Source organism: Equus przewalskii, chromosome 1 (genome assembly GCF_037783145.1).
Source record: "Equus przewalskii isolate Varuska chromosome 1, EquPr2, whole genome shotgun sequence".
NCBI lineage: Eukaryota > Metazoa > Chordata > Mammalia > Perissodactyla > Equidae > Equus > Equus przewalskii.
The window spans coordinates 33425690-33441005 of NC_091831.1; the positions used below are offsets into that span (position 1 = coordinate 33425690).

The window sequence follows — 15316 nt, forward strand, 5'->3', positions numbered from 1 at the left end:
GTGGGAGCTCTAAGAATCTGTATTTTTTAAAAGCTCTCCTGGTGCTTCTGATGTGCAGCCTGGTTTGGGAAACTACAAAGTGATGTTGCATAGTGTGGCTGAAACTGGTTTCATTTAAGTGTCTGTTCTGTCACCGGCAACTCGTTTGTAATCTGTATACCAGCCTAGCCTTCTCCCTTTTCTCTGAGAATTCCTGTCACTCACGGCTCTGCTGAAGGGGTGGGCCCAGCCTCCATGTTCACATTACCTGCATGACCCCGCCTCTCCCTGCCACAGCTGACTAGACCAGAAGTGGAGTCCTGAACCAAGTTAGGCTGGGATGATTTCCCCCCCCTAGGAATTTGGAACTGGGACCAAGACTAGAAGTCAGTCGGGAGTAGGCACCAACTAAGGATATTTTAGGCCTGAGGAAGCCATTTTCCACCAAATGTTCACTAATGAAGAGTCTAACTTAAGGGGGAGGGGGGTGTAAAAAGAAGCAGATGTGCAGACAGAAGTGTAAATAAGAGACCCAGAGGTGGAAGAGAGTCTTGGTTCCTAACTTCCAGTTCCTTGTACCCACCTCTTATGAGATCCGATCTTACCTCCTGCTCTTGGAGACTATAAGTTACTCCCAGTAAATTGCTTTGTTTGGATGAGTTTCTGTTATGAACAATTATAGAACCTGAGACTAAGATAACTTAAACCTAGTACCCTATAGCATATAAAGAAACAGTCCTCAAACCTGCATTCTTATAGTCCAAGTCTAAATAGTCCACGTCCCACGTGACTTTCTGGTCACACCCAGGCCTGTTTCTATTTCCTGAGACAAAAGTTAAATCCCTCCAATCAAAAAAGAATCACAATTTTTTTTTTAATCATGCAGGAAAGATACCATGACTGAATTATTTCCTTGATTTCTGTGGTAGGGCAAACTAGCTTATATTTCTGGTATTTGCTTTTTCCCAATCCATAGTCACAAATCTCACTCCTTTCTCCTTATTGGTGGAATAGAATATTAAAAGTAAAATAGTAATAAAAATAACAGTAATAAAATAGAAAATGTACAATGTTAAAGGATTTTCATTTTGATCCGCTTAACCCTATGAATACACAAGGATGGTGTTATCAGCCCATTCCTTGTTTGAGAAAACTAAGCCCAAAGAAATTAAATTCATTTATCAAATATTTATTGAGTGTCTGTTATGTGCAAGGAATATACTTCCCTGCTCTCAGGAGCTTATGTTCTAGCAGGGAAGGCAGACGAGCAGTCACCATAAGGTGATGTGCGGGTCAAGACCACATTAAGAACAGAAGAAGACTTGAGTAGAGAAGACCTCTATCCCTTGTGGCTTTAGCTATACCCACCGTTACCTAATTTGTCCTAAGTTCATGGTGAGAATCTTAAAAGAAAAGCTGAGGTACCAGGTGAAACTCCTGGAGGGCAGTCTTATTTCTTTTGTACCCCCACCCTACTTCAAACCCAAAGGGCTCAAAACTTAACACATTCTCAATGTTCTCATCCTTCACCCAAAAGAACTGCTCCTCTCATCTATTTTCTAACTCACTGTATTGTAGCACCACCAGATTTGCAAGTACCCCTCCTCTTCTCTCACCCTCCCACTTTCAAGTACTAAGTACTGTCAGCTCTCCCTCCTTTATGCTCCCCATGCCCCCTGCTGGTGCCTGTTTTCCAGCCATCATTTCTTACTTGGGCCTTGGTGATAGGCTAACCAACCTCCCAGCTTCTACTCATCTTTACTGATTTCTAACACACAAATCTGATCATGCCATTCCAGCACTTTAAAAGTCATGATTCTCTATCTTTGTGGATGATAAATTTCAAAATCTTTAGCATGGCACAGAAACCCTTCTGCAAGGTGGCTCCCCAACCAAACACCTCTTCTGTCTTGTCCCACATGCAGCCTTTTCTCATAGGGTGTCTCATGTCTCTGCATTTTCCATTCCCTCTTCCTCATATGATCCTGCTCCCCTCTTCTAGGTGAACTACTTACTCTCTGTCCTTCAAAGCACAATTCAAATGTCTACTCTCTTTTCAAAGCCTTGCCTGGGACTTACGAATTAAGATGGCGGCATAAGCAGACTCTGAACTCATCTCCTCCCACGAACACAACCAGGTTACAACTATTTTTGGAAAAATTACCCTGGAGAGAAAACTGAAAACTGGATAAAAAGAACCCCCACAACAAAGGACAGTCCTGACTAAGGTGGAAGAGGCAGAAATTCCTACTGGAGAGGAAAAAAGCCACCTTTGGGAGCAGCGGAGCTTCTCAGCTGGCCAGGCAGGAGCTACCCTAAGGTACGAGCCCTCCCTGGGGGAATGAGGTCGTGAGCAGGGTCCAATACTGCTATAAGCATCCTTCAGACTCAGCCCAACTGAAATAGGGGGTCTTACTGCCTGGCTTTCCTGGCTATTAACTGCAGCGAGGACACCCCCAGAAAAGCTATCTGCCAAAAGCCCAAAAGACCCAGGTCTTAAAGGGCCCACATACAATCTCACTCATCGCAGCAAACTAAAATCACCAGAGAGAAGGCTGACTGTCCTTTGGTGAAACGAGACTCACCTGGTGGGCTCTGGGGGCGTCTTGGTGAGAGGAAGGACCTCTCCTGAGACTGAGACATTGGTGGGGCCATTGTTCTGAACTGGTCCAGGCGTGCTGACACAGACCCCGGTGGGTGCCATTGAGGTTCATCCCTGGGCCTGTTAGCCTAGGGGCCTGCCACGCCCACTAGAGCACAGATTTAATCCAGTTCAGCCAGGGCAGGCAACCCACCCTAGGGACTGGCCCCACCTAACAGCAAGCCCTCAGGCTACTTTTCAGCCTGCATTGACTTGGTGCCTTGGTCCTCTATAGGCAAGCAAGGGTGTCTGCCTCTGTGGGGCAGGGCCTGTGTGAGGACCAGGTGAACTGTGGGGGACATTGGTGGAGAGGTGGGGGCCTCTGCAGTGTGGCGTCGGGGTACGCTTCAGGGGGTTGAGAAGTTTGCATGGAACAGGACTGTGTTGACAGTGTGTGTGATCCTGTTGGGGGTGAGGCTTATCAGTGGCAGAAGACCTGTGCTTCACAAATAGCCATAAAAAGGATCAGCCCCACGTTCCAAAACCTGAAACAATTGAGTGTTCCTGTGCCTAGGGCCAGCCCCACTCAGCTGCACTCCTAAGAGAACTGACAACAGCCTTGTAGGCCTGAGGCCTATAGCAACTGTAAACCCCTGAGCCTAGCAACCAGCAACACTGGGTACCAACCCAATTAAGAGGAAAATTGCAATAGGAGTGTGCTGATAGACATTGTAGCCAACAGTGCTGAGGCTCCCCAAACCGGATTTAAAAACAGCTGGCCAGGGAAGGAAAGACCAGACTCCCTGGGTACCTGCAGTGGGAGAAACCCTGCCACAGCAGAAGGACACAAGTAGCCCACAAAGGGGTCACTCCTGGATCTCCTGGACTGGTGACAAGAGGGAAGCACACTGCTGGGCCTCATAAGGCATCTCATACATAAGGCCACTTCTCCAAGATCAGGAGACAGAGCCAACTCACCTAATACATAGAAATAAGCACAAGGAAAGCAGCATAATGAGGAGACAAAGGAATACTTTCCAAGCAAGGGAACAGGACAAAACCACAGAAAAAGGACTAAATGAAACAGAAATAAGTGACCTACTCGACAGAGTTCAAACAAAATATCATGAGGACACTCACAGATATGGGGAGAAGACTGGATGAACACAGTGAACACATCAGTAAAGAACTGGAAGGTAAAAAAATATCAGGAATGAAGAATACAATACGGGAAATGAGAAATTCACTAGAGGGACTCAATAGCAGAGTAGATGATGCAGAAGAACGGATCAGCAAGCTAGACGAAAGACTAGAGGAAATCACCCAAGCAGAACAGAAAAAAGAATTAGAACGGGAACAGTCTAAGGGAACTCTGGGACAATATCAAGCATGCTAACATTTGGATTCTAGGTGTCCCAGAAGAAGAAGAGAGAGACAAAAGGACAGAAAATTTATTTGATGAAATAATAGATGAAAATTTTCCTAATCTGAGGAAGGAAACAGACATCCAACTTCAGGAAGCACAGAGAGCTCCAAACAAGATAAGCCCAAAGAGGCCCACACCAAAATATATTGTGATTAAAATGTCCAAAATTAAGGATAAAGAGAGAATCCTAAAAGCAGCAAGAGAAAGGCCACAAGTGACAAATAAAGGGAAGCCCATCAGGCTATCAGAGGACTTCTCAGCCGAGACCCTACAGGCGAGAACAGAATGGCACAATGTATTTAAAGTGCTAAAAGGAAAAAACCTACAGCCAAGAAGATTCTATCCATCAAGGCTGTCATTCAGATCGGAAGGAGAGATAAAGAGCTTCCCAGACAAGCAAAAATTAAAGGAGTTTATTACCAAGAAACCAGTTCTACAAGAAATGCTGAAGGGACTTATTTAAGTGGAAAAGCAATGACCACAAATAGAGATTTTAAAAAATTATCAAAAAAACAAAACAACAACAACAACAAAAAACAGGCAATAAAATCACTTGGAAAGGTAAAAATATAGTAAAGCTAGCAGATTAACTACCTGTGAAGATGATATGAAGATTAAAAGACAAATGTAGTAAAATCACCTCTTTCAATGATAAGAGAGTAATGGATGGACACACACTAAACAAGAGACAATATATGATTTGAAAAACATAAAATGTGGGAGGAGGGGAGTGAAAAAGTAGAGCTTTTAGAAAGAGCTCAAGCTAAAGAGTCTATCAACTTGATACAGACTGTGATATACACAGAGTATTAAATAGGATCCTCATGGTAATCACAAATCAGAAATATATAATAAGCAAGGAAAAAAGTAAGACAAAAGAAATCAAGTGTATTACTAAAGATAGCTATCAAATCACAAGGAAAGAGAGCAAGAGAAAAAGACAGGAACAGAGAACTACTAAAACACCCAGAAAAAAAAGTAACAAAATGGCAATAAACACACATTTATCAATAGCTACTTTAAACGTCAATGGACTAAATGCTCCAATCAAATGCCATAGGGTGGCCAATTGGATAAAAAAAAACAAGACTCATGTATATGCTGCATACAAGAGACACACTTCAGAGCTAAAGACACAAACTCAAAGTGAAAGGATGGAAAAAGATATTCCATGCAAATGGCAGAGAAAAGAAAGTGGGAGTAGCAATACTTATATCAGACAAAATAGACTTTAAAACAAAAACTGTAACAAGAGACAAAGATGGGCACTACATAATGATAAAGGGAACAATCCAACAAGAAAATATAACACTTGTAAATATCTATGCACCCAACATATGAGCACCTAAATATATAAAGCAATTATTAACAGACATAAAAGGAGAAATAGTCAGTAACACAATAATAGTAGGGGACTTGAACACTCCACTTACACCAATGGATAGACCATCCAAACAGAAGATCAATGAGGAAACACTGCCCTTAAAGGACACATTAGACCAGAAGGACTTAGTAGATATATACAGAACATTCCATCCAAAAACCACAGAATACACATTCTTTTCAAATGCACATGGAACATTCTCCAGGATTGATCACATATTAGGACACAAAACAAGTCTCAACAAATTTAAGAAGATCGAAGTAATACGATGCATCTTTTCTGACCACAAAGGTATTAAAATAGAAATCAACTACAGGAAGAAAACCAGAAAAGCCACAAAAATGTGGAGATTAAACAAAATGCTACTGAACAACGATTGGGTCAATGAAGAAATCAAAGGAGAAATAAAAAAATTCCTGGAGACAAATGAAAATACAACATGCCAAAATCTGTGGGATACAGCAAAAGCAGTTCTAAGAGGGAAGTTTATAGCAGTTCAGGCCTACCTCAACAAAGAAGAAAAATCCCAAATAGAGAATCTAAAAGCACATCTAAAGGTACTGGAAAAAGAACAATAAACAAAGCCCAAAATCAGCAGAAGGAAGGAAATAATAAAAATCAGAGCAGAAATAAATGAAATGGAGAGTAAAAAAAAATAGAAAAAATTAATGAAACCAAGAGCTGGTTCTTTGAAAAGATAAACAAAATTGACAAATCCTTAGCTAGACTCACCAAGAAAAAAAGAATGCTCAAATAAATAAAATCAGAAATGAAAGAGGAGAGATTACAACGGACGCTTCAGAAATACAAACGATAATAAGAGAATACTATGAAAAGCTATATGCCAAAAACTGGATAATCTAGAAGAAATGGATAAATTCTTAGAAACATACAACCTTCCAAAATTGGACCAAGAAGATGTAGAAAATTTGAATAGACCGATCACCAGAAAGGAGATTGAAACAGCAATCAAAACCTCCCAAAAAATAAAAGTCCAGGACCAGAAGGCTTCCCTGGTGAATTCTACCAAACATTCAAAGAAGACTTAATACCTATCCTTCTCAAACTCTTCCAAAAAATCAAAGAGGAGGGGTGGCTTCCTAACTCATTCTACGAAGCCAACATTATCCTGATACCAAAACCAGACAAGGACAACACAAAAAAAGAAAATTACAGGCTAATATCACTGATGAACATCAATGCAAAAATCCTCAACAAAATACTAGCAAATTGAATACAACAATACATTAAAAAGATCATACATCATGATCAAGTGGGTTTCATTCCAGGGATGCAGGGATGGTTCAACATGTGCAAATCTATCAACGTGATACACCACATTAACAAAATGAAGAATCAGAATCACATGATCATCTCAATAGATGCAGAGAAAGCATTTGACAAGATACAGCATCCATTTATGATAAAAACTCTGAATAAAATGGGTAGAGAAGGAAAATACCTCAACATAATAAAGACCATATATGACAAACCCACAGCAAATATCATTTTCAATGGAGAAAAACTGACAGCTATCCCTCTAAGAACAGGAACCAGACAAGAATGCCCAGTGTCACCACTCTTATTTAACATAGTATTGGAAGTCCTAGCCAGAGCAATCAGGCAAGAAAAAGAAATAAAAGGGATCCACATTGGAAAAGAAGAAGTGAAACTGTCACTCTTTGCAGATCACATGATTTTATATATAGAAAACCCTAAAGAATCCACTAAAAAACTTTTAGAAACAATAAAGGAATACAGTCAAGTTGCGGGATACAAAATCAACATACAAAAATCGATTGCATTTCTATACACTAACACCGATGTAGCAGAAAGAGAAACTACAAATACAATCCAATTTACAATTGCAACAAAAAGAATAAAATACCTGGGAATAAACTTAACCAAAGAGGTGAAAGATCTGTACACCGAAAACTATAAAACATTGTTGAAAGAAATCAAAGAAGATGCAAAGAAATGGGAAGATATTCCGTGCTGTTGGATTAGAAGAATTAACATCATTAAAATGTCCATACTTCCTAAAGCAATCTATAGATTCAATACAATCCCTATCAAAGTTCCAACAAGATTTTTCACAGAAATAGAACAAAGAATCCTCAAATTTATATGAAACAACAAAAGACCCCAAATAGCCAAAGGATTCCTGAGAAAAAAGAACAAAGCTGGAGGTATCACACTCCCTGATTTCAAAATATACTACAAAGCCATAGTAACAAAAACAGCATGGTACTGGCACAAAAGCAGACACAGAGATCAATGGAGCAGAATCGAGAGCCCAGAAATAAACCCAGATTTATGGACAGGTAATAGTTGGCAAGGGAGTCAAGAGCATAGGATGGAGAAAGGAGAGTCTCTTCAATAAATGGTGCTGGGAAAACTGGACAGCCACATGCAAAAGAATGAAAGTAGACCATTCCCTTACACCATGCACAAAAATCAACTCAAAATGGATTAAAGACTTGAATGTAAGACCCGAAACCATGAAACTTCTAGAAGAAAACATAGGTAGTATGCTCTTTGACATCGGTCTTAGCAGCATATTTTCAAGTCCCATGTCTGACCGGGCAAAGGAAACAAAAGAAAAAATGAACAAATGGGACTACATCAAACTAAAAACCTTCTGCACAGCAAAGGAAACCATCAACAAAACAAAAAGACAACCTAACAATTGGGAGAAGATATTTGCAAACCATATATCAGATAAGGGGTTAATATCCAAAATATACAAAGAACTCATACAGCTCAACAACCAAAAAACCAACAACCCAATTAAAAAATGAGCAAAAGATCTGAGCAGAGATCTCTCCAAAGAAGATATACGGATGGCCAACAGGCATATGAAAAGATGCTCAACATCATTAGCTATCAGGGAAATGCAAATCAAAACTACAATGAGGTATCACCTCACTCCGGTCAGAATGGCTATAATTAACAAGACAGGAAACAACAAATGTTGGAGAGGATTGGAGAGAAGGGAACTCTTGTTTACTGCTGGTGGCAGTGCAAACTGGTGCAGCCTTATGGAAAGCAGTATGGAGTTTCCTCAGAAAATTAAGACTAGCTCTACCATATGATCCAGCTATCCCACTGCTGGGTATTTATCCAAAGAACTTGATAACACAAAGGCATAAAGATACCTGCACCCCTGTGTTCATTGCAGCATTATATACCATAGCCAAGACTTGGAAGAAACCTAGGTACCCATCAAGGGACGAATGGATAAAGAAGTTGTGGTATTTATACACGATGGAATACTACTCAGCCATAAGAAATGATGAAATCCGGCCATTTGTGACAACATGGATGGACCTTGAGGGTATTATGCTGAGTGAAATAAGTCAGAGGGAGAAAGTCAAATACCGTATGATCTCACTCATAAGTAGAAGATAAAAACAACGACAAACAAACACATAGCAATGGAGAATGGATTGGTGGTTACCATGGGGGAAGTAGGGGTAAGGGCAAAAGGGTGATGAGGCTCATATGAGAGGGGATGGACTATAATTAGTTTCTCGGTGGTGAACATGATGTAATCTACACAGAATTCGGAATATATTATGGTGTACATTTTAAATATAAACAATTTTTATTTGTCAATTATACCTCAATAAAGCTGGGGGAAAAAAGAAAAAAAAACTGAAGAGCTTCATTTATGGGATTTTATAGACTTTGCGTAAAGAAATATTAGTTGATGGAGAAGCTAGAAAGAACAGCAATCTTGGCACAGAAACTTAGTATGAAATAGAATATGGACTCTTTGAAATGGGCAAAATTTTTCAAAGTTCAAAGAAAAGTCCAATTCCAGAAACTTGGCAGCTGGAAAACAGCTTATTGAACTCTGAATGAAGACATTATTATAAATCTCATTACATGATTTGATAATTTTGACATTTGTGAAAGCCCACTGACATAAGTCTTGAATTGCACAAAGTCAAAATTCTCCACACAAAATAAGCTGGATGGAAAATTTTATCCTAATTTTGCTCTGATTACCATTCTTTAGTTTTAAGTGACAGCAGTTGTTTTAAAAGTATAAGTGGAACACTGAAAATGCATTTAAAATTTTCCTTTATGATTAAGAATTAAAGTCTGTGTCACATAGCTTCACACACACAAAAAATAAAAATAAAGCCTTGCCTGAATCCCCAGGCACCCCGTCCTCTAGCATTATTCACATTATGTTGTAATCATTTGCTCACATATCTGTCTAGGAGAGGACAATTTCTTCCTCCACACCTAGAGAATGCCTGGCACATAAAGTAGCCAATCTTTAATGAGTGAAGGAATGAATAAGTAGGCTCAGCAGTGTTCTCAGGGACTACCACAGAAGGGGCAAGACTGCCTTCCTGACGCGACTTCCACTCGAGTGCTGTACCCCCCTCCTCCCATGTGCCCAGCACTATGTTTGTGCTTATGCAGGGACGTGCCCTTTGAGGAAAACACAGCAAGTAGGAAAGAGGGAGAGCGTCTGAGCTCTAATTTTAAGGGTGGATCTGCATTCACCTTCGGAATAGTTCCAATTGTCAGGGAGTAAATACAACTATTCTTAAATGCGATATTCTCACCAATGCCCTTGCTGAATGACAGTTGGGCTAGAACACTTGGGGAAACCTCCAGACGACTAGGGGGCAAATAATTTTATCACAGTGCCAAAATTTTCCCATTTAAACAGCTGAAGTTTGCCAGGAGTGAGGGCTCTGTAAATATGTGTAAATCGATCCAACCTATTTCCGAGGGGGGCCTGGGATATATAATCAACACTGACAAACACCTTATGGAATCTACCAGCAGCTGAGGGCTCCAAGCATCTTTACTGCCTCCCTGGAAGGCCCGACCGAGCGGCTCTTGGACACTTTCTTTGGCCCCCGTCCCCTCCCGGGACGTGGACGTTATCCCGTAGAGATCGAGCCCGGCCTCCGGCGCCTGCCCGGGCCTGGGCGGGCGGGGCCCGCCACGTGGAGCGCAGACGGGATTCTCGGAAGGCGCCTACGCAGTTGCCGCGGCGCAGCTCCGGGCCGACTCCTCGCCCCACGTCAACAGCGGAGGCCCCGCGGCCTGGGTTACTCCAACGCCGCTGACGTAACGTCATCTTGCGGGACGTGGACGGAAGAAAAAGGCGAGCAAGCCGGCGCTAGAATCAGCCGGCGTGGAGTGTGGGCAAGGCGGCTGCACCGAGCAGTGGCTGGACCGGGCGGCGGCGGTGAAGCAGGTACGCGGCTAGCGGCGGGGATGGCGGGGATGGCGGCAGGCATGGCCGGGATGGGGCGGCGCTGGTGCCTCTGCAGGGGCTGATACGGCGCCAGGGCCGACGCGAGGGAAGGTGTGCACGCCGGGCCGTGGGCGACCGAGGGAGCTGAGGGGGTGCCGCCCCAGCAGGAGCCGGGGGTCAGGGGGCCGGCCGGCGAGTGAGTGTGGGCGCGCGCCGGGGGATGGCTGCGGGCTAGGCCGCCCCGGGCACGCTGCAAGGCCCCGGCGCGGTCCCATATGCCCGGGCGCGGAGGCCCCAGGGTCTGCGGAGGCTTCGGGCGCCCGACCTCTCTGGCCGCCCTGTGGTACACCCAAATGGAGGAACTGGTCCAGGTGGAGGCTTGAAGACTTGGCGGACCCCTTCTCGGTCCGGGAGTCAGGAACCAGCTTCCAGTGCACCTGCATCGGTGGTAGTCTTTTACCCCGGTTTGTAACTGGCCACACGCCGACTCTCGGGGACATATGGGTGCCGTCCCCCCGCGGTCCGCCTGGGCATTCGTGATCCTGTCCCCCAAACCAGGCCCCACGCAGCCGGGGGATTCACTAACGATGCAGTGTGGCGTACGGTCTGTGAATTCTAGTTCCTCTCTGGCACATCAGGGCGTACTAAGATCCGTCGCCCCGTGCCCCGCTCCCCCAACCCCGCCGCTCCCCGCCCCCCCTCCCGCCCCAGTCATTCTTCCCTGCTCTCGCAGCTAGGAGTCGGTGAGATTCACATCGCGGCTTTGTTTTTAAGTGGTGAATCATATACCGAGTCCGTGTTCGGGGTGAAGTTTCTTGGGACTAAAGTTCAGTTCTCTGTTCAAATCAGTAAGATAAGGACTTTCTGTTTAGAACCTATGAAGAGATACTTGACATCCTGAGTCAAAACAGGGAAAAGTTTTTCTACTGATGACATTGAGCCTAGACTCAGACACACAGACCCTTTGCTCCCTGGAATCAGCTGTCTGCTTTTTGAGGGCACTATAAACTCTGGCAGGATGAACCATCCATTGCAGTGAAGGAGGAGTCAGTCAAGGCAGCGTGGTACAGGGGAGAGGCCAGGAGGCTTGGTTTCTAGGTCATTCTTCAACCTAATAATAACTTAGTGACATTAAACATTCAGAGTTTTCAGTTACTCTTAGATAAGAAGGGGGTAAACTGTCAATAAGTATAATTTGTGATTATACCATCAGAGAATATTTATTGAATTCTTTGTGCCTGTGACAGGTCCTGAAAAGAAAGAAAGAAACGGTTGTAAGACATCATCAGTGGCTAAAAGACAGGAGGAGGAAAACTGACATTTACTGAGCGTCTGTTGTACCCAGGCATTCCATGTGTTGTCTCATTTAATTCTCACAGTAATCCCCTGAGGTCCTCTTACTGTCATTGTCCCTGATGTACAAATAAGGAAACTGAGGCTTAGAAAGATTAAGTAACCTTTCAAAAGGCAAACAGCTAGCAAATGCAGAGCTCAAATGCAAATCTGTCCAACCAGAACCCATTTTCCAATTTACTGTGCTGCCAGTGGGAAGTTTATAATCCAGCTGGGAAAAGCAGCAGCAACACAACCAGTTAAAAGCTAACCTGTAGGATTACGTCCAACTTTGAATGCAAGAGTTGCTGAGGAACATTGTGAAGGAGATGGAACTAGAATTTTAGTGTCACTATTTGAGTATTTTATCCTTTTGGCTCTTCTGTGGGTATTTTGGAGAATTCACATGTGAATAATTGTTTAACAACAATTTCTGAAGAATTTAGGTAAGCAACAAACGTAGACTATGGGCTCATATGGGCTTCCTTGTTATGCAAATAGTTTTCTCTTGGGACCTTCCAGACTGGCAAACACTGAAGTCAACAAAGACAGCACTTAACACTTTGTATTGCCTGTTAGATGCCATATCTTTTACAACAGATGTATCCTGCCAATCTCTTCTCTTCCCTTTCGGTGCATTTTGCAGTATAAATTGAAGAGCAGTACATGCCACTCCTTGTTCTTTACTATGGGGCTAAATGCTAGTCTTTTGAGTCACATATAAGAGGTTTGGAATATGTCCACCAATCCGTAGAGCAAAAGTTCAAAGGAAGCCTGTAGGGAAAGAAGGGGCAGTGTTTTTCTTGTCTTTCGAAAACAGCAATTTCCCTGTAGCATAAAAGGTGCAATAATGAGGGGTCAACCTGGTGGCATAGTGGTTAAGTTCATTCCCTCTGCTTCAGCAGTCCTGGGTTGACAGGTTTGGATCCCTGGCACAGATCTGCACACTGCTCGTTAAGCCATGCTGCGGCGACATCCCGCATAGAAAATAGAGGAAGATGGGCACAGATGTTAGCTCAGGGCCAGACTTCCTCACCAAAAGAAAAAAAAGTTGCAATAATGAATGGCTTATACTCTGTCTCTATATATGAAGGAGCCCCCTACATTTTTGTGAAATAAACTATTCTATGTCTAAAGCCTCAAGTTTGACCTAGGCGGGGAAAATGCCCACAACCACCATGTTCTCACCTCCACGTACTCCATGGGATGTGCCGACTTGCACTCCTTCCCAAGGATAGAAGGGTGTGCTTTTGATTCCTGTGGATGGCAGGAAGAAAGACACGGCAGCAGCCTTTGGCCTTCCCTCCCTCTTCTCGTATCAGCAAGGATCAAGCTGACATTTCACATATGTGGTTTTCAGAGTTCTGTTGGGAGGTGATAGCAGGAAGGTGGAGATGGCTGCTTATTGGATGTTGGATCTGTTTGTGGTCTGTCGGAGACTCTTTAATGGTGTCAGAATTGTAGTGAAGATTCAGTATCCATACGTAAACATTATACCGTAAAGATTTTTTTGTCACTCAAAATATTCATAATCCTTAATTGCCATTTGCTTTCGTAAAAACTAAGACGGTCCTAGGAAAGGAAGGGTAGAGTTGGAGCCTGGGAAGGAGAGATTTGTTTTTCTCTCTTTTCTATATTCAGAGGAGGTGGGAGTTTCCCCAAAACAGAGGAGTGTGGTGCAGGAAGGTCAAGTTTTTAGACTTGAGTGTGGGGAAGTGGAGGGAAATAAAATAAATTGTCTAGTATTTTTCATCATTCATTTTTAAAAAACACATTCTGCAGATACTTTGCTCAGTCACCGCATCGCAGCATGTTGAGTCAAGTCTACCGCTCTGGGTTCCAGCCCTTCGGCCAGCGTCTCCTGCCTTGGGTCCAATCTCCAGGTCTCTCCAGATCACGTATGTACCATAGGAAACTTATAAGGATGTGGGAAGTTTGGTAGAAGTGTGTTTCAAACAATGTTCTAAAGGAGGAAAAAAATGTAATTTGGTAGAATTGGACAAAGACAGTAAGCAAGGAAGCAGCCTACTGGTGAAGTGTTCTAAGTGTTTGTATTTATCAATAAAGTGGAACTTTTGGAGGTGATAGATAGGTTTATGACATACATTGTGATGGTGGTTTCACATGTGTATACTTATCTCCAAACTTATCAAATCGTATACATTAATTTTGTACAGCTTTTTGAATGTCAAATAACAAAATTTAAAAATTTTTTTAAAAATAAAGTGTTACCTGGGGCTGGCCCCGTGGCCGAGTGGTTAAGTTCGTGCGCTCTGCTGCAGGCAGCCCAGTGTTTCGTTAGTTCGAATCCTGGGCGCGGACATGGCACTGCTCATCAGACCACGCTGAGGCAGCGTCCCACATGCCACAACTAGAAGAACCCACAACGAAGAATACACAACTATGTACCGGGAGGCTTTGGGGAGAAAAAGGAAAAAATAAAATCTTTAAAAAAAAAATAAAAAAATAAAAAAATAAAGTGTTACCTATGTTCATTTCTGCCAAATTTTTTACAGACTATTTTTGTTCATTACTTTTTTTGTAATTAAGTGTTTAATTTTGAGATAATTGTAGTTTCACTTGGAGTTCTAAAAACTAATATAGAGAGATCCATTATACCTTTTTCCCAGTTCTCCCAGTATCTCAGCCAGGATATTGACATTGATAGAGTCAAGATAAGAGCATGTCCGTCACTACAGGATCCTTCAAGTTACTGTTTTCCAGCTATGCCCCTCCTCCCTATCCCTAAGCCCTGCCAACCGCTAACGTGTTCTCCATTTTTATAATTTTGTCATTTCAAAAATGTTATATAAGTGAAATCATACACTATGTGACCTTTGGGGGTGACTTTTTTTACTCAGCATAATTCTCTGGAGATTCATCTAAGTTGTGTGTATCAGTTGGTTCCTTTTTATTATGGAATAGTATTTAGTGGTATGTATCACAGTTAGTGTAGCCATTCACCCGTTGAAGGATATCTGGTTGGTTCCGTTTTTTGACTGTTGTGATCAAGGCTGCTGTGAACATTCGTGTACGGGATTTTGTGTGAACATAGTTTTCATTTGTCTGAGATAAATGCCCATGAGTTCAGTTGCTGGATCATATGGTAGGTAGTTTTATAAGAAACTGCCAAACTGTTTTTGCAGACTGGCTGTACCATTTTACATTCACACCAGCAATGTATGAATGATCCACTTTCTCTTCATCCTCACCAGCATTTGATGTTGTCACTTTTTGGTTTTATCCGTTCTGCTAGGTGTGTAATGATATCTCGTGGTTTTCACTTGCTTTTCCCTAATGGCTAATAATGTTGAACATCTTTGCATGTGCTTATTTGCCATCTGTATATCCCCTTCAGTGAAATGTCATTTGCTCATTTTTAAT

At 42.5% G+C, this 15316-nt stretch overlaps 1 protein-coding gene across 2 annotated transcripts in view; it reads left to right on the plus strand.

Moving 5' to 3' along the window:
- Window positions 1–10282: 10282 nt before the first annotated feature.
- Window positions 10283–15316, plus strand: part of ALDH18A1 (aldehyde dehydrogenase 18 family member A1) — a 44342-nt gene continuing 39308 nt past the window's right edge. The window contains exons 1-2 of one of the 2 annotated variants that reach the window (XM_070560698.1): window positions 10283–10600; window positions 13715–13830. In XM_070560698.1, the coding sequence (XP_070416799.1) occupies window positions 13743–13830 (88 nt within the window). In that variant the 5' untranslated portion in view covers window positions 10283–10600; window positions 13715–13742. The remainder of the gene's footprint in view (window positions 10601–13714; window positions 13831–15316) is intronic. The other variant, XM_070560709.1, reaches the window with a different exon arrangement.